Raw genomic sequence first — 20,633 nt, 5'->3', positions numbered from 1 at the left:
ACCTAAGACAGCCTGGGCCTAGTACTGACAGCTTGGGCCTACTACAGACTGGCTGGGCCTGGTACAGACAGCTTGGCCTGGTACAGACAGGCTGGGCCTAGTACAGACAGCCTGGGACCAGGACAGACAGCCTGGACCTAGTACAGACAGCCTGGGTCTAGAACAGACAGTCTGGACCTAGTACAGAGAGCCTGGGCCTAGTACATACAGCTAGGCCCTGTAGGGAAAGTAGGGAAAGCATTGGATAGCGTAGGGGTAAAAATGACTATTCCCACTCCAGAAAGTGCAACAGTAGGGAAAGCGTTGGATAGCGGGATGGTTAAAATTACTATTCCCACTCCAGAGAGTGCAACAGTAGGGAAAGTGTTGGATAGCGTAGGGGTAAAAATTACTATTCCCACTCCAAAGAGTGCAACAGTAGGGAAAGTGTTGGATAGCGTAGGAGTACAAATTAGTATTCCCACTCCAGTGAGTGCAACAGTAGAGAAAAGGTTGGATAGCGCTAGGGGTTAAAATTACTATTCCCACTCCTGAAAGTGCAACAGTAGGGAAAGTGTTGGATAGCGTAGGGGTAAACATTACTATTCCCACTCCAAAGAGTGCAACAGAAGGGAAAGCATTGGATAGCGTAGGGGTAAAAATTGCTATTCCCACTCCAGAAAGTGCAACAGTAGGGAAAGCGTTGGATAGCGGGAGGGTTAAAATTACTATTCCCGCTCCAGAGAGTGCAACAGTAGGGAAAGTGTTGGATAGCGGGAGGGTTAAAATTACTATTCCCACTCCAGAGAGTGCAACAGTAGGGAAAGCGGTGGATAGCGTAGGAGTAAAAATTACTATTCCCACTCCAAAGAGTGCAACAGTAGGGAAAGCGTTGGATAGCGGGAGAGTTAAAATTACTATTCCCACTCCAAAGAGTGCAACAGTAGGGAAAGTGTTGGATAGCGTAGGAGTACAAATTAGTATTCCCACTCCAGTGAGTGCAACAGTAGAGAAAAGGTTGGATAGCGCTAGGGGTTAAAATTACTATTCCCACTCTAAAGAGTGCAACAGTAGGGAAAGCGTTGGAAAGCGCAGGGGTAAAAATTACTATTCTCACTCCAGAGAGTGCAACAGTAGGGAAAGCGCTGGATAGCGTAGGGGTAAAAAATACTATTCCCACTCCAAAGAGTGCAACAGTAGGGAAAGCGTTGGATAACGGGAGAGTTAAAATTACTATTCCCACTCCAAAGAGTGCAACAGTAGGGAAAGCGTTGGGCAGCGTAGGGGTAAAAATTACTATTCACACTCCAGAGAGCTAGGACAGACAGCCTGGAGCTAGTACAGACAGCCTGGACCTAGCACAGACAGCCTGGACCTAGTACTGAAAGGCTGGACCGAGTACAGACAGCCATGATGTAGGAAAGACAGACGAGCACGGACAGCCTGGACATTAATCCAGAAGGGATTCATGAGGAAGGAAACAGCAATGAGAAATTCTAGGGAAATGCTGTTCATGTTAAGAGGGGGCGGTAGAGCCTGAGGGGTGGGTCTGGTGTCGGGGAGGAGCTCTGCTTTTAAATAAAGAATCCTTTTCACAAACAGCAGAAGTGTCGGTGGTCCTTTTGTACACAAAGTGAACTCTTCCTTCTCTCATCATAAACAGATGGTGGCCATAAACAGTTGTTCCCAAACTGAGCGCCTGGTACCCTGGTCAAATCCAGCCAGCTGCGCCGCGGTCCCAGTTGCTGAGGAGAATCCATCATCTGTGCTGTCAATGTCACTCTTGAACAGTGAAGCGAGAGCGTTTCAACAAACTGCATTTCTTACAGTAGCCACTAGATGTCAGTATTGGCACACACCTCAAGGCTTCCTCTCCGTACTCAAGCACAATATTTTTTATGCCAGAACGTTCTTTACATTTCAGGTGTATTTGAAATTCTAAGGCCACCTGTCTGATTTGCACAAATGGAAATATGACTTGCGCATTGGCCGTGCCAGGTTCATGAAACTGCTCGATTATAACACAATCACTGGGTAATAGTTGCCCCATCTTGTGCAGCTGTGGCCGGCGTAGTGGGGCCTTTATTGATGTATCCAATGTGAGTCAGGGCTATCTGCGATGAGAGTTTCAGAGAGAGCACCTTTGTTTTCCTGCCACATAAGCAACCGTCATATAGACCAATGTGTACAGTTAACTGTTTCAATTAACTCATATCTTAGACACTAACGCACACATAGGGTCAAATCTAAGGAGCTTTTTTCTGCTCGCAAATGGCCCAATTTGCAGAACCCTTTCGTGCGTGGTAGTGCAAACAATTTTTCGGCGCAGGCAGGGTTCCACGACCACTGCCTGCTCTTAAAAAGTGAAAAGAAAACTTTTCAATTTTCTTTTTTAACCACAACCTGATTTCCTTTAAGGAAAACGGTCTGTGTTATAAAAAAACATGATTGCTTTCCTCTAAATCAATCGTGGATGTGGTGGTCTGTTGATCCCAGCAGGCCACCATCCCCTGATTTTAGAGATTCCCAAGGGGTTTCAAATTGCGACCTGCCTCATTAATATTCATAAGGGAGGTCGATTTGTAACCCACCAGGACACACTAAATGAAACTCATGGAGTTTCCTACATTAGGAATAGCTCACTGAAAATTGCAATTAGATAATGGCTATTTCCAATATTGACACATGTGTCCCTTAGTGTCCAAAGCTCGCCTTGAGCTCTCTCTCTGGTGCGATTGTGCAGGAAAGAAGTTTGTTTGAGAACAGTCACAGCACATGAGCCCGCCTCGTGGGACTGAGTAACAAACTTTACTCTCTCCGTGCTAATGTAGTCAGCAACGCTCGAAGTCCAGCATATGTGTGATATCCTGCGCTGCGGGTATGAGTTCATACATGAATAAATGCAAACTTTGAGCAGTAAAACCACTTCAGCAAGCGTCATTCTGCCTCCCAGAGCTCGCGGTCGTCGGATCCATCGCTCTACTTTCGTGGCGAGTGTTTCAGTCCTTGGTCCATAACTGCCTCAAAGAGCTGTTTCTATTGATGACGAGACCCGGATATCTCACTCCTTCCTCCAAGACCAAGGAAGGTGCAGCCCCATCCGTGTCGAGTTATTGCTGAGTGGGGGCACCTCTGACTTGCTCCATTTGATCTGAATACCTAAGTATGCCCCAAATATGATCATGTCACAGTACTGGTGCATAGGGCAGAGGTTCCCAAACTGTGCACCGCGGCCCCCCAGTGCCCCCGCCTGACTTTGGCTGGATGAATCCAGCTCCAGGCTGAGCGCGCAAAGAGCAAACAGATGCAGCCACTACAGGGCCCGAGAGCAGACACATATTGTGAAAAGAGAGAGTAGACATATCCTTCCATTGCACGCTCTATTCCCCAGACCTTCATCAGAACTTTCTTCGGGGATTAAAAATGTAATGTAACCGGGAGCTGCGGCCGATCGACTATTGGTCAAGGGGGTCACAGTTCGATAACGTTCGGCAATCACTGCCATGAAGTGATCAGAGCTTATAGGAAGTTGTAATTGATGATCTTGTCATTAAATACTATGCAGCAGCGCCGCCCAGTGGCACAGACGGGTACTCTGCAGCCTCCTTGGTGCCAATGATCAGACGTAGGGCTCCTTGGTACAGATGTAGGGTCTGGGGAGTCCACATGAAGACAGCCACACGGCTCGGTATCCAATGAAAGCACACTCCCCGGAGTCTGATATTGAACATCTGGAAAGGAAAGACATTTTGCAGAGTTAAACAGTGTGAGGCAGAGGCGGGGATTCAACACAGCTGGTGAATGACACGGAGACTATAAACAAAGTGCATACAATCGGAACAGAAATCAGTGCTGGTCATGAGTAGGGAGGTACTCAATGTATGTATGTATGTTCTTATATAGCGCTCGATGTTACCACCCTTGGGCATCTCGGCGCTTGCCTTGGGAACCCGTCCTGTTTTTCCCTGTGAGATCACCCATGCTGGGCATCTCCAAGGTGAAAGCCAGGCATCCCGCCGCGGGGGGGGCCGTTGTGGAGATTAAGCAAGCTTGTTGCCCAGAGCTGCATAGTGTGAACTCGTGCTTAGAGTGGGCACCGAAGCGAGAAGCGAGAATTATCAAGTCCGTGGACAATTGGGTTCAGGACCCTGCCGCGTTGGGAATCGAACCCTGGTCCCGGGTCTGACCTCAGCTTCAGGGTATGCCTCCTCTGACCAGTGAGCCACACTTCGGAGGAACTCAGTATTGAGAAAAACGACATGAGTGAATACTTGTTCTTATATGCACAGCTTTTAATCAACGAAGCAGTGGCGGCTGGAGACATTTCAAAGTGGAGGGCAGTAAAAGTTAGGGATGAATGCCATGTTGCAATAAAAGCTAGTGAGACGGTTGTCATAAGGGGAGGTTCAGTGGAGACGGAGGACTCTCCAGAAATTTTGAAAAGAAGAGTAGGCAAATGGTGCATTTTAAAGCACATTTGAGCAAACATGAAGGTTTATAAAACAATTGTGAATGCATTTCCTTGAAATATTTAAACACTAGAAACCTGCCCCATATATTACTGCAGTACTGCACCATGTCATAGGTAAACTTGTTATAGAAGTGAGGTGATGTGTCAAGTTAAAGTTCACAAAAAGGATATCCTGTTTTACCTAAATCAGTATCTCCCACTTGCAGCTCTATCCACGCTCAAACTAGACACAGTATTCATGGTCTCTCAGATTCTCAGCAACTCAATACTAAAAACAAAACTCTGGCTTTCTGGATATTGCTGTAACCTATACATATGATGCAATCACTGTCCTTTTCTGTGCAACTACAATAGTTAACGTTCTATTTTTACTAGGCACTCTATAGTCGAGTTGAAAAAATCAAAATAAAACATTTCCTTTCATAGAGTTTGTAGCCTGCCCAAGCCCATAGATCACCATTACCAGCACTTTCATCCCCATCAAATACAGATAGCCATCCATCACCAGTTCCGTGTTTATTTTATGCCAAATCCTTTGGCATTTATTGCTCGCATTTTAAAGGAGTTTGAGAAGGAAAACCTCTGCTACTCTACACAATATTGCTGCGTGGTGACAAAGTCCTACTCTCATTCACGCTCTAGTTGACACATGTATTTAAAACAAAGAAATACATAATTCAGAAAGTAAAACGTTACTTTTTCACAGCAAAAAAACTCCATGACTGCTCACAATGCCATGCCAGGATAAATATAGGCAGGCAGGGCTCTTCAAACTCTGGGCAGCAGGGCCCAGATAAGGCGTGCGTGCCCCCTTCTCCAATGCAGCGCATCAACAATTAACCAGGCCGGTAAACATCGTTTACCACAAAGTTTTTACAACGCGGTACCTTTAGCACGCATCCCTTACAACGCAAGTCGTTACCACGACTTGCGCTGGAGGGCGCTAAAGGATTAAAAATAGTAAATTTACTATCCCAACACCTTCCCGAGGGTCCACGGGGACTGGTGTTAGAATAGTAAATTATACTATTCAAAATCCGCACCCCCAACGCAAGTCGTGGTAACGACTTGCGTTGTAAGGGATGCGTTGTGATGGTACGCGTTGTACCGTCATACATCCAACCAGGCCTGTCCATTATTACCTTACTCTGCTGACTCATTCTAAGCCATTTACGACACCCACGAGTTAGTCACCACATGAACCTCCTTCAGTACTGTGTACAAGGACACCGCCAGCACTGAGACCATTTAAAAAGATGCTTTCAGCCAAAACCCTCTCTTAGCCATGATGCAACAATATTAAGCATTCGGTAGCAGGGCCAGTCAGGCAACATAATTGTACAAGCCTGCTCCCTTGGCCGGAAAGCTCTCGCTCAAATGTGCTGACAGACTGTTCCCTGAAAAAATGGCAGGCTGCAGGCAGACAGTTCCCTCCGGAGAGACGGTGCTCACATTAGATGCATTCTTTCTTATCAGACGCAGACTGCCGTCGGTGACTGGCTACCTAAGGGGGTACGGGGTGGGTAGGGTAGGGTTGCGCTGAGGCAGGGGGGAGTCGGGTGGGGACCGAGAGGAATGTAAAAATAAATAAAAAACTTACCGGGTCCGCGCTGCCTCTGATTGCTCCGGGGTCCGGACTCCTGTTGGCGCCTACAGGAACAGCCGTGTCTCCGTCACTGCTGGCAACACCTCAGACTTAGCCAATTGACTTAGGGCAGTGTTACGCTCTGCCCATTAGGAGACCGAGGTGCTCAACCCTCGCTCTCCTAATGGGCATGCGCCAGCAGAACAGACACTAGTGCTCATGCGTGGGCACGGAGGAAAATTCGACCTCCGTCCCCACTCAAGCGCACTTGTGCTCAGTGACATTGTGCTCCTTCCTGCTGCCCCTGGTGACAATCATGTCATTCAACATGATGTTGGAACGCCCACCCCTTCAGACTCTGAAGGGGTGGGCAGTCTGACGACATTTTGACTGACATGATTGTCAGTTCAACCTCGGCGTCTTTGAACTTGAGTAACCTGAGAGTTACTTAAGTTAAAAGACGCAGAGGGAGCTGCGTGTGCAGGAGGCTTGTGGGGCAACGCCCCAGCGCCCTTAATGGACGCACCACCACTGCAACTAAGGGAATGACTGAGGAGTGGGGTAATATAAACAGATATATCTACGTCCTCACCTGGGCGAGAGAGAGAGAGAGAGAGAGAGAGAGCGAGAGAGAGAGAGAGAGAGGGGAAGAGAGAGAGAGAGAGGGTGAGGGGGAGAGAGAGAGAGAGAGAGAGAAAGCGAGGGGAGAGAGAGAGAGAGAGAGAGAGAGAGAGAGAGAGAGAGAGAGAGAGAGGGGGGGGGAGGGAGAGAGAGAGAGAGAGAGAGAGAGAGAGAGAGAGGGGGGGAGGGAGAGAGAGAGAGAGAGAGAGAGAGAGAGAAAGGGAGAGAGGGAGAGAGAGGGAGAGAGAGGGAGAGAAAGAGAAAGAGAGAGAGAGAGAGACAGAGAGACAGAGACAGAGAGAGAGAGAGAGAGAGAGAGAGAGGGAAAGAAAGAGAGAGAGAGAGAGAGAGAGAGAGAGGGAGAGAGAGAGGGAAAGAGGGAGAGAGAGAGAGAGAGAGAGAGAGAGAGAGAGAGAGAGAGAGAGAGAGAGAGGTGTGTGTGCACAGACCTTATATAGAATAATCTCCACAGACAGTTACACCAACCCCTCCTTGGATCTTTCAAAAGAACTAAAGCCCCCCTGGACCACAAAAACATCATGACTTAAAACACATTCTGTATCTTGTTTTTTGTGCCCTAAAGTAACCATCACTCGTGCCCTCGCACTGCTTATGACCTCACATATTACATCACTCATGACATGTTCTGTGATATCATTAAGGACAACACCGTGCATGACGGGACTAAGTTACAGTTACTCTATTTAACTTTAACTGTTGAATTTAAAAGGTTTCATTTCTTTAAAATGTTATTTTTTAACTAACATTTTCAACTAACTATAAAGTTCCTTTTAATTTTTGCTTTAAAGTAAGATATTATTACCTTACCCAACAATAACATCCCCTTAATCTTTGGTATTCGACTCAATGTACACACACACACAAACACACACACACACTTCTCTCTCTCTCTCTCCCACAAGGGAGCTACTCGTAATCAATGGAGTTTGAAGAACTCAGGATTATGAATGAAGACTGATGAGTGAATACTTTTTCTTCATGTGTATGTTGACTGGGATGTAGAATATCTTGTTGAGATTCAGCTTTGAAGTATAGCAGGGTATCATCTGCCTGGGGCCACACCTCATCCATGAGAGGAAGATTAGCGGCTTCAGTGCTATAGCCCTACCTGAAGACACACATTGTCCATGATATGAAGCATCATAGGTCCAGTGTTATATCCCCACCTGAAGTGACACATCATCCATGACATGAAGCGTCGCTGTTCCAGTGCTATTCCCCAACGTGAAGATAGACACAAAGACAACTTGTAGGTTTTTTCAAAAATATGTTGGCTAAGTAAGTTACAATTTTGGCTCAAATCGGAAGGTTGGCGTTATACGCCATGCTTTATTATATTTTACCCTCTTATATAAATTGCCTGCTCTCAAGTAAAGTCACTTATTACGCTGTGAAGATTTTCCCCTGCTCCCTTCCTCCACCCCCTTCTTCCCCACTGTTGGTATTCCCCTAGAGTTAGACCAGAGGGTGCCTTAGCATGTTGGGGCAGGGGTATGTGTAGAGAGGCTTGTGGTGGACCATTGGAGAGCAGTGAGAGGCAGGAGTCTAGGTGTATGGTGGACAGAGGAGATCGAATAAAAAATGGAACTTACCTGCATGAAGTCTATTCTTTACAACACTGGCGACGACTGGTCTGCGTAAGGGAGCAGGGCAGATCTCCTTCCCTTCCATGTGCCTCAACCACCTCAGGTCCAGCTGTTCTTATTTATTGCCTTGTGGCTCACAAGGTCAAAGTACTCTTTTACCTACTGTGCTGCCTGCCTTCACTCTTTGATCCCTGAGCCTTTTCGCCTCTGGGAGTTCCCTTTCTTTAGGAGATAAGGCTGGACTCCTCTGTGGATATCCTTGGATTTATCTGTCCTCTTCAAGCAAACCATCCCTTCTATTACAGTGACACTGGATCTTCGCTCTCTCTTTTGCCCTCCCGGTGTGTCTTGTGGAGACTAGCTGTCTGTTTGTAGTAGGCCTCCCCTTCATTTTGTTTCATGCTCTTTCTGGCAGCTCCATTTTGTGACAAACTTGTTGACCTGCACGTTTCTCCGTCATTGCGTTTCTTGGGGGCGCTCCTCTGTCAGGGATAAACTCTCTGATCAGCTTCTTGCATCGCTGTGGAGCACTCACCGACAAGTGCCGCCTGCATGTCCCAGAAGCCTCCTTTCCTCTTCGGTGATACACACACCTTCAGAGGCATTGCCGCAGCGGAGGTCAGGCAGCACGCCCCAACCAGACCTTTTCTGCTAAGTCTTCAGTGATACGCTCACCCTTATTTGAGGTGGGTCCACATTTTGAGGCAGTTCTTCTTCAGCTTGTCACCAGTGCTTTCGGTGATATGCACTCCTCTTCAGTGTCTCACCAGTGTTATTGGTGATAAGCACACCCCTTACAAATATATATTACAAAGATTCTTCTATTTTGTGAGGCGTGTCTTCCCGACCTCTTCGGTGATACGCACACCCTATTGGGGTAAAAGAAAGTAAAATAACCTGATTGTGTTATGTGCCTCAGCCTTGGGCAGTCAGTTCAGTTTCTGAGGCGTGTCACTAAAGTCCTTGTATTTTGGTGATACGAAAACCTTTAACTTAAGTGCTTCTAGGGATAATAGTTTCTCTGCCTCACCAATTACATATATAACTTTTCATTTAATTTTTGATTTCCTTCTTCACTTTCTTTTGGGCCATATTGAGTGCTGTATTTAGTAACAATGGCTGCTAAAATGGCTCAACCTCCACCTTTCCTAAATGATTTAGGAGAGCCTAACACTGTATGGAAGGACTGGGTAAAAATCTTCCAATCCTACTCGATAGCCATTGGTGAGGAAAAGTTCAGCCCTATAAGGAAACCACATATATTGCTTCATAACCTAGGTAAACCTGGAAGAAAGATTAAAATAGTCTGTGAACACCAAAACGTTTTCAGCAGGACCCAAGGAAAACAAGAAAGTATTACCAGCTATGTAGCTTTCCTAAGAGGCTTAAATAAATTATAATAATTTGGTGAACTCAATGATTGTCTCGTAAGAGATCAGCTAGTACAATGCAGAAACAATTCCAAAATACAAAAAAAATGGTTACAACAACAACCTAATCGAGGCGATGCTATTGAAATAGCAAAGTCCATTGAACATACTGCCATGTCTTTCAAAGAAATAAAATGTGCTCCCAACACAGATCTTGAGCAAGTTTCAGAAATTGCCAATCTGTCTATTAATGACACCGTATGTAAAATAAAACCAGACAGGAATGCCAGCCTCGTTCGTGAAGCAGAGATCAGTAAACGCAAATGTTACCGCTGTGGAAGTAGTAGCCAATTAGCTAACTGTTAGAAATGGGATTTCTGGTTGGCTAAGGCTTCCGCCAAAGCCAGGGAGAAACCACTACTCTAGTCAGGGCGGAGAGTTACATGCTGAAGATAACCCCTGCTCATCCCCTTGGTAGCTTGGCACGTGCAGTCAGGCTTATCCCAGAGGCAATGTGTACAGCGTTTGCGCAACACACATACAGCAACAACATACTAGGCACACCATAAAAGGAACTCCACACAAGGTTATGTATAAAATAGCCTTTGTATTATCATAAACACATTAGAGTAGTAATCACACAATATACACTGTGCCAACTGGCACTGGGCAATATTTACAGGGGATTATATACACATGACAGGGCCAATTGGGCCACTGTCAGAACCATCACAAAGTGAAAATATAAATGTAGAACCAATAATAAACGTAGAACACAACCAGTAATTACTGGCAAACACTGTACTCAGCATTATCCTGCAACATAAATCATATTATGCATTCAGTATCACATCAGGCATAAAATAAATGATGTGCCAACCTCGTAAGCCTAAACACATTCGACCATAAACTCCTAATGACGAAACACATTAGAGGCATAAATCACAGTAGAAAATATCCTCACAAGCATAACCACAGTATGCAAAGCCTCTTAATCATTAACCAGCTTAGAGGCATAAATCACAGTGCATAAATCACATTTCCTGTGCACCAATTAAATCACATTAGGGCCTGGCTCCCTATCAGCCTAAAAGTCCCCCTGGTCAACTGGCCTTCTCATAGGGCTCACATATCCTATATCCATAATGTCAGGGCGGCTGCCAATGCAGCAAAATCAAATGTGTGCAATTGCGCTGGGGCAGAGGAGTGTGCCCCACTCCTGTCTCACTCAAAATGCCCCCAAAGAAATGATGGCCTGAACATTCCAGCTGCCGCTAATTGCCATCCAGCTGTGATGAGGAGATTAGGCACTGGCACCGACTGTGCCCTCAGAACCCGCCTGGGACTTAATAAACATATATGCTGCTAAATCATTGCAGGTGCCCTCTATCAGGCGGGGCAGCTGTAAACAAAGTAAAGGGGCTCTTTAAACAACTGTGCCTCTAATGTGGGAAACGTGGCACTGGCATTACATGTGCCGCCTGAGCCCTTCTCTTTGACTCTCAAAAAACAAAAGTGCAACTGTGATGCAGCTGCCCTCCAGCAGGTGGGGCAGCTGTACAAATTGCCAAAACGGGAGAAACACAGGCCCCCCTGGGCCCTCTGGACTTCCCCGAACAACCATGAAGCCCATGTCAGAGCGTCCCGCTCGCCTGCAGGTCCACTCAGGACAGGAAATTACCGGCAATGTGCCTCGAATGGTACCCCAACAGGGTAGAAGCTCCCACTCACCGGGGATCCTCTTCTCCTCGGCTGATCTCCGGATCTTCTCTGGCCTCCTCTGGACTGGGGACAGGAGCCAGGGATCTTCTGTAGCCAGCGCGGGGCTCTGTGGTGTCGATTGGCAGCCACTCAGCAATGCGGCTCACTGGGGCTGCTCGGGGACGTTAGAGTGGAGCCGGCTACTTCACCCAGGCCCTCTCCTGGGGCTTTGGACTTCCCTTCTCAGACATGTGGGGCTCTCCCATGCTCAAGGGAACCCTGTTCAGACTTCCGTCAGCCCGAGGTAGGCCCTGCCCACAACCAGGCAGCTTGCCTGGCTTCCGGGTCACCGTGCTCGATCGCGGTGGCTCCGGTGAAGATTTCCAAATGTGAGGTGGACGCCCACTAGCTGGAGTAACATCAGTAATGCGCGGTGGGCACCTGCGAGGTGAATAAAATCCAAAGCGGGGTGGGCACCCGCTATAAAATAAAGATAATTTGCGGCATAAAAGCGAGGTGGGCTCCTGCTTCTCTCCCCTCCATTAGGGGAAATCCCCATGTTGGGATTCCCTCTTGAAAGATTGCAGCTTAGCGCTTCGGAGCCCTTGCACTCCTTTTTTTTGGCAGATCAAAATAAAGCGCATACAGGGCACAAGAGGTCCCAAAAAGTCCTTAGGGATCAAGGTGACAATGCTGGGCCCAGGGAGGCACGCCCTCATGGTAGTTCCTACTGGGCCCTAACAGCAGCATGCCACAGCAGGTTCAGGAACAAGCACCAGCACACAATCATGGGGTCACAGCCCCTATACTTATACCCAGATTCTCTTTGTTCTGCAGCACAGGGCTTGGGGGAACCAGATGCAACTGGTTCAGGGGGAATTGGAGCACTTTGTTTACCAAGCTCCTCTTCCCCTTTGTCATTTGGTGGCTCGGTGATCATACACACCACAGGGGCAGAGCCAGCATTGTCCAGGCTAGGTACAGATCTATTCAGGGTCAGGGGAGTACTCCTCCCACTACTCCCAATTTAGATGTCCCATTCAGCCTAGTGCTGACTCACTCTGCCCCTCGTGGAGCCACACACACCTCCCAGCACCTGTCACTCAAAAGCCAGACGTACAATTCACATCAGGCAGGCAGACACACAGCACACAGAAATGCCAACTTCTAAAAGTGACATTTCTCAAATAGACATAATAAATCTGTGCACACCATCGCACAGCATTTATTATTACAATTCCAAATATACAAAACTCGACCACGCTGCTTCTCCCATATCAGGAATTACCACTGACACACTGATCAGGGAATCCTCAATGCATTCCTACGGAGGGCAGGCCAATCTTACAAAATGTAACATAGAGAGCACATGCATGTTACACTGGACAGCAGTGCTAAAGTGCCCAGAGGCCCAATACCACCAACACCATGTCAGAAATAAGGTGGGGAGAAAGGCAAAAGGTTTCGAGGTGACCCTGCAAAAAGGGCCAAGTCCAACACTAACCATCCCAGTTGTCAAGCTAAGTCCAGTATCTGCAGAAAATGCAACAAGAGAGGACATTTAGCAAGAGTTTGTTGGAGCTCTTAAAAAAAGCACAATGATGTAGATAATTCCACCAAGGTAAAGTCACAAACTATAAAAAAAAAAAAGTTGTTCCAAGCACAGGAGTGTAAGGATGTTAACCAATTAGGTACCCTGAATGTAAAGTAGGTTTAAATGGCAAACAAATTAAACTGTTCGTGGATTCGAGCTCTCCATTTACTTTTATTAATGTTACTGATTTCGGGGGGCATGGCCACGGTGGCGATCGGAATGGCTGCCTTTCCGTGAAGCTCCTCCATGCGGGCTCCCGACGGCGGCGATTAAGATGTAACCTGCCGCTCCTGTCTTCTACATCCCTGCGGATCTGAAAGCTGTTGTCGCCCCGACCATCTGGGTGACTCGGGAGATCGTGGGAACGTCCTAAAGGAGTGTGCAAGGCGGAGGAGAATTAAGGCCTCCGGACCTCGGCGCCATCTTCTCTATCTGCGCCGGGACGCTGGGTGAGTGCCGCGCAGTGCTTGACTACCGAGCCTTTCGCCCTCTCGAGCTTGTCCTGCGGGGCTTCTCGCGCGCTCCCCGCCCTTCGCTGGCTCTCGCATGGGGGCGCCCGGGTCTTTGGCGCGACCGCGGCCTGCTGGCCTAGGGGCGTACTGAGACCGGGGCCACGATTTGTGGGCCTGCATCGGGCGCTGGGCGGCTGGCGGGGGTGCTCCCTAGGGGACGATGTGGGTGGGGGAATACGGTGGTTGGGTAGCCGGGGGGTGCTCCTTAGAGGAATTTAGCGGCCCCGCCTCAGTCGCACTCGGGGGGACCTTTGATTCCCTCCCTCCCTCCTGTTCTAGACGATGGGAGAGGGCTGCTCCCCACTCCATTGAACGCAGTGAGTGCTCTATATCAATGGATTCCAGCCCAAGCAAATACCTGGTCCTAGGCTGCCGCTGCTACCTGCCGCCATTGCATTGTACATGCGAGGCGGACCTCATTTTCACTCGCCTCATTTGGCCCGATCTCGTGGCGATTACTAGGGCCTGCCTAGTCGTGGGACTGCCGAGTACTTTTGCATTACCCTACCTCATTCCCCACCTCGCGGGTTAGCTCTACGTTTTTCTTCCGTTGCGACTGCACCCTCCGTGCTACCGCGGTGATGGAAAAGCGGGACGCGAATCAGAGGAAGCTCAGCTTTGAGAAGACCCCCCTCTTCACTACGGACCCTCCACCTGGTTCGGCTGCTGGGGCTGCCACTTCAGCTGACATGGGGGACGCCGCGGCCATGGTCGCCACCATGATGGGTGAAATGCGCGCGGGCTTCAAGGCGCTTGACACCCGCTTTGACAGTCTTGAGAAAAAACTTGCTGAAATGGGCACCAAGGTGCAGGCCCATGACAGACGACTCGACGTGGCGGAATCTAAGATATCGGATATCGAAGATGGTGCCTCGAAATTACTGAAGCGACTGTAACGGGTTGAGAAAATCCTAAAAGACGTGGCTATAAAAAACGAAGACTTAGAAGCGCGTAGCTGGCGCAACAACATTCGTATACTTCCTCATTGAACTATTCGGCAAGGACACCTTCACGGCTGGCTTTGTTGTCGAACGAGCACACAGGTCGCTGGGACCTAAACCTCGCCCTGGCCAGCCACCGCGTCCAATTATCGCCAGAATCTTGTACTTCCGCGGCCGTGATGCTGCACTTCGTGCGGCCTGTGAGGTGCAGTGGCAAGGCAGCAAATTGTCCTTTTTCCCTGATTTCACACTAATGGTCTAAAAGGCACGTCGAAAATATAATGGAGTCAAGTCCACCCTCCGAAATCTTGGATTAAAATACGGCCTACTGAACCCGGCCAGATTGAAGGTAGATGTGAACGGCAGATTCCGCATTTTTGGCTCCCCCGCGGAGGCACAAGACTTCTGTCAAGGCTACAAGAAACAGGGCTCACCATCTGCTTCTGGCTCCGCGCCTAGATCTCCGCCTCGCAGCGACACACAGTTCAGTGCTGATCTTTTTGCTGAAACTGGACAGGGCTGAATGTTCGATGTTGACTAATCATTGTACACTGCTTGTTGTGTTAACTATTGGATGTGGACTCTACAGCGTTTGTTAAATAGTCACCAATTCAGGAGTAGCTAGTTGGGACGCCCGCATGGCGTGGCGTTGCTACCCTCTATGGCGAATACCTTATTGTTTATCTCTTCTGGGGCTTTAACATTTTTTTTGCAGCGATATTATTTCATTGACTGGCTATTACTTTTTGTGTTTTGCACTGTTGATCAGCATCTGTTTTGGGATTGCCTCTCTGGGGATGCTGGGAGGCTGGGTGGTGGGTGGGGGTTGGGACGTGTTTTCTTTCTGTGGTCATTTATGTTTGTGAGCAATTGCGGGATACATGAGAGTAGATTGGCGGATGCACGCCGGCTGGCAATTATCTTTGATGTGATGTTATGGCCAGGGTAGGTCTACAGTCTGGTCCGTCCAGACTCACTTTGATGTCTTGGAACGTTTGTAGTTTAAACACCACAAGGAAACGCAAACAGGTACTGAACTATGCACCATGACATAAGGTGGATATCCTCTTTTTGCAGGAGACTCACTTAGTTGAGCCAGATACGATTTCTGTGGCGAAAAGTTGGGGGACACACAGAGTGTTTTCAAATTACAGCAGATACGCTAGAGGCGTTACGATTCTTGTGCACAAACGTGTTCCCTTCGTACTGACTGGTAGAAAAGTTGATGGGGAGGGCAGATATGTGCTCATAACGGGTGTGCTGTTTGGGTATAGGATCGCAATGGTGGGAGTCTACTGCCCCAACGTGGATTCTCCGGCTTTTTTTCAAGACCTACAGCTGACGCTGCTTCACTCTGACATAGATCTGTTGGTTATGGGAGGTGACTTTAACCTATTAATGAACCCAGGCAGAGACAGCACATCTCCCTCTCCAGACTGCAAACCACAGGCCCACTCAGTGTTGGCGGAAATTTGTTCCCACTTTTCTTTAATAGACATAGAAGCTCGGCTGCACCCACACGCACCTGATTTTACGCATCACTCTGGTTTCCACAATACCAGTACTAGAATTGACTATTGGCTCCTCTCCCCGGGCATTGCAGGCTGGGTGGACGGCCTTTCCTCTCTTCCACGCACGCTGTCGGACCACTCACCCATAGTGTTAACTCTAGCGATCCCCAGGCTGGGCGGTTATGAGAGGCAGTGGCGATTCCCTGGTAGGCCCTGTTGGACCCGGTGTTTAAAGAGGAGATCCGCACTGCCATCGATGACTACTTTGACATTAATACCGGCTCTGTAGCTTCCTGGGCCACGTAATGGGAGGGCTTCAAGGCCACCTTGCGCGGGGTCTGTATTGCCAAACACGTGGGGACCTTGCGTGAGATTCGCTCCACATTGACTCGCATTGAGGCGGATATTTCTGCGGTAGAGAAAGGAATCCTTGATGAACCCTCGACTGACCGTGAAGCCAAGCGTCTTGAGTTACTCTTAGAATTTCGTGACGCTGCAGACAGGGAACTGCAGTTCATGGGCAAGTACTACACAGCGCGTCAGTACGGAGAGGGTGACAGGCCGGGCAGGATATTGGAGCAAATGCTCCGTCCGCCACACCAGGCAGCTTATATAACTGACGTGGTTGACGCGCAGGGCACACGACACCACTCCACTCCCTATATATCTAACACCTTTCTGTCATACTACAAAACTCTCTACACATCCACATTGACAGGGGAGCATGGCAACCCTGGATCTTATTTGAATGAGATCGCCATGGTATACCTGGAGAAAAATATGCAGGAGTTTCTGGCCATGCCCATAACACCGGATTCTATAGTTGAGGCCATTGATTCATTGAGGAGCTCATCTGCACTGGGCCTGGATGGTTACTCGGCTGAATTCTATAAAGAATACAAAGAGGAACTTGTGCCTAGGCTTGTCGAGGTGTATGCGGAGGCACTGGAGGCGGGAGTTCTCCCTCCCACACTACGGGAAACGGTAATTGTTCTACTACCCAAACAGGGCCGAGACCCCTCTTTGTGTAGCTCCTATAGGCCCTTATCCCTCTTGAACTTGGACTACAAGATCTTGGCCAAAGTCCTTGCAATCTGCTTGGCGCTACTCGTGGAGACCATCATTTCGCCGGCCCAGTCCGGATTTGTACCACATAGATCCACCTCCCTCAATCTTCGGACACTGTTTTCTGTTCTACACAGGATTGATCCCTCCACCCCGGCTGCAGCGGTGTTCCTGGACGCCGAGAAAGCATTTGACACCTGGAGTGGCCCTTCTTTTTGTCGATAATGAGACGAATGGGCATGCCCGCAATGTTTGTGGCGACAGTGGAGTTACTGTACTCGGCTCCCACCGCTCGGATACGATTGAATGGCACCATTACTGAAAGCTTTTCACTTTCCCGAGGCACCCGCCAGGGGTGCCCCTTATTCCCGCTCCTGTTTATCATCGCGATGGACCCTCTTGGTGCGACATTTTCAAGAGAAACACCTCCACAGAGGGCTACAGATTCGCACCGGGCCCCTTCTCGTCTCGCTGTATGCAGACGACACTGTCTTGTATGTTCGGACTCCTCGGTCCAACTTGGAGCCGCTGTTGTCGGAGATTGCCCGCTTTGGCGAATACTCAGGCCTCAGAATAAATTGGCATAAATCGGTCATTTTTCCACTTACCCCCTCCACTTCGCAGTGGACTTGTGCTTTCCCGCTTGAATGGAGCACCAACTCCGTGAAATATTTGGGAATCCAGATCCATCTTGACACAGTGTCCATTATCCGTTTTAACTACAGACATGCCCTGGATTTCTTGGAAGACCACACGGAGCCCTGGCTTCGTCTCCCCTTGTCCTTGGCTGGCAGGATTGCCATTATCAAAATGATTGTCCTCTCCCGGTTTCTGTATTTATTCAAAAACATTCCGATCCCTCTCACCAAGATTTTTTTTTTCACAACTTCGTTCCTTACTGTTGCACTTGGTGTGTGGCGGTAAAAACCCATGAGTTGCCTGCCGCACATTGACCCTCCCTTACGAATGAGGAGGCTTCGGAGTCCCAGATTTTTTTCTATATTATTTAGTGGCACAGAGTTCATATGCACATCCCTGGTTTCACCCGTATGCCAGAATTCCATATCTGAGGTCTGAGACTGATATGGCGCTCCCTGTGGCCTTTAATTCCATCCTCCCTAGAAGACTCCCTCGAGACCCACAGGACATACAGCCTGTGTCCACTACATGCTGGGCTTGGGTTAAAATACGGCGCCTATTGCACATTGAGAAATTATACTCTTCTGCTTTGCTGTTGCCTAACCCTCATTGGCTTCCCTTCACAGGCGAATCGGTGGTGCAGCGCATCTTATCCAAATACCAGTTAAACACAGTCGGTGATCTCTTCCCGGATGGACACGTTTTCTCCCTGACGGAAGATCTCCGCTTTACTGACCGAACATTTATGGACTCCTTCACACTAACCAGACTTCGCTCCATGCTCCGTTCTGAATTCCCCACATTTCAGCTCCCTCTTGAGGATTTCCCCGCACTCACATTTATAGTCCAGAACCAGACGGGGACGCATGTTGTCTCTAAACTATACAGAATATGCCTGGCTTCAATCCCTTCCTCAGACGCAGCTGTGCGCGCCACTTGGGAGGGCGACCTGGGCACCCAGATCACAGATGACCAATGGGCGGCGTGTTGCGCTACCACTAGAGACGTGTCCATAAACAGCAGGCATAAACTCATCCACTTTAAGTTCCTGCGGATGACGTATCACACTCCCGCACTTGCTCATAAAATTGACTCTAGCAGGCCACACCACTGCCCTAAATGCAGAGCACCGCAGGCTGATTTTGCGGAAAATTGACCTGCACCAAGGTTTATACACACGTATTTGATTTATCCAATTTCTATGTTTCACAGTAATAATAGATATTTAGACAGAAACTTCCCACACATAAGAATTTCAAAAAAGAGTTGATTGTAGATTTTTCAATTTTCTTTATTCAAGTTCTTAGTTAAAATTCACAGCATTGCTTGTTGCCAACGCGTTTCGTCACATCCGTGACTTCTTCAGGGCTCAAAGTTAATGTTTCTGACAGAATTCCTAGTTAGCGTCAGCCACCATATAGTCTCTATGTTTTCTGGTCTGATATATTCACATTGATATATCCGACGCGTACCCCTCAAGACAATCAGTGTAACATAGGGAAGGTACCTCCTATTCTTTTATTTCCTGTTCTTTCATTCGCGGCTAAAAGATTAGTGTCTCGTGGCCAGCGCTAGTATGAGTATAGGTGAGTCTCCAAACGTCCTGGACAATGTATGCGTCCTCAGGCTGATTTCGCCCATCTTTCCGGGACATGCCCGTGCTTACATGAGTACTGGTTAAGGGTGCACCGGGTTCTGGGTGACATATTGGGCATGGAGCTGCAACCCACCCCTGAAATTGCGTTGCTTGGCTATGTTGCCAACTTTCCGTGCCCTCTTCGTAAACTGGCATCCATTGGCTTTCTCTTGGCAAAGAGGGAGATAGCGCTACTCTGGTGTGCTAGGCGTGCTCCAACCGTCCACGCTTGGCTCCGTAGTATGGCCTACTGCAATGTTAACAGCGTTGAATATTCAGAACAGATTTCAATTGCGTCCCGACCAACTGACATCTGGGGGCCGTATCGGAAATATGTTGCGAAGCTCGCTCAGGAGACACAATCCCAATCGATAAATTCGATTGAACCTGTGGGGGTGGGCTGAGGTGGGCTCCACTGCAGCGCTGTGACTGCTTTCACTGCTATTTCCGTGTGGGTCATTAGAGATCGAGGCAGCGGAATGCTGCTGTTGGGTGTACTGGTGGTTATTGAGGGAGCTCCATGGGTTGCCTTAAGTTGTACCTGTGCCACTGTATCACTCCGTTCCTACTTGCATGGTGTTAAGTGAACAACTGGCCAGTATCTGAATGTCTTGATGTTTACATTTCTCAATACTCCATACAAAGACTGAGGCTGTAATTGTGCTGATTGTTCTGCTCTACTATTCTCGCAAACTTACTGCTATGACTCGCTGTCTGTATGTTGTTTATTTTTTTTCCTTTCAGTTCCTATATGATTTTTGTATTTATGATTTCATAAAAAACAAACTTGTGCTATTGCAATGTGTCATTCTAACAATCGGCAATCCCTCTCTGAGAATATTTGCTTATGGGTTAATGCTCCACCTGATGGTTCTTGATAATTTTCTTAATTCTTCTGTATGTAAGAGTGGATTACTTATTTGTGCAATAAACAAATAAAAAAAAATGTTACTGATTTCCAGGCCATGAACATTTACGGAGATGGAATCTTACTATCTGCAGACATTACCTAAGCTGTTACACAGAGAATCCTATTCCTCTTTGAGGTATGATCAAAACCTATATCACATTTAAAGACCGATCAACCCTTGGGAAAGTATATGTAGTAGAAGAAGCTTTGAACCTTCTCGAGTGGCAATATCAAAAAGAAATAGGAATTAAACTAGACCCTAACAAGCCAGAACAGGCCCTAACGATAGACTGTTCCATCACAGGCAAATCAGTGTGTAACCAATTCCCAGAACTGTTCACAACTAAACTAGGCCTACCACAAATTCTAAAATGAATTAAAATTGAGATCTAATGCCAAACCAGTTGTTTATAAAACCCATACCCCATCCAATGTGGGAACCCCTTAAAATGGAATTGGCCAGAATAAAGACCTTGACATCTTCTAACCTA

At 47.9% G+C, this 20,633-nt stretch overlaps 1 protein-coding gene across 1 annotated transcript in view; it reads right to left on the bottom strand.

Moving 5' to 3' along the window:
• Positions 1 to 2,714: 2,714 nt before the first annotated feature.
• The window catches only part of LOC147725155 (C-type lectin domain family 2 member L-like), a 115,531-nt gene continuing 97,612 nt past the window's right edge, over positions 2,715 to 20,633 (bottom strand). The window contains exon 5 of the mRNA XM_086967122.1: positions 2,715 to 3,710. Coding sequence (XP_086823248.1) covers positions 3,599 to 3,710 — 112 coding nt within the window. The 3' untranslated portion in view covers positions 2,715 to 3,598. The remainder of the gene's footprint in view (positions 3,711 to 20,633) is intronic.

Source organism: Lissotriton vulgaris, chromosome 4_1 (genome assembly GCF_964263255.1).
Source record: "Lissotriton vulgaris chromosome 4_1, aLisVul1.2, whole genome shotgun sequence".
NCBI lineage: Eukaryota > Metazoa > Chordata > Amphibia > Caudata > Salamandridae > Lissotriton > Lissotriton vulgaris.
Note: the sequence above shows the minus strand (reverse complement) of the source record. Positions and strands in the feature narration are given on the sequence as shown.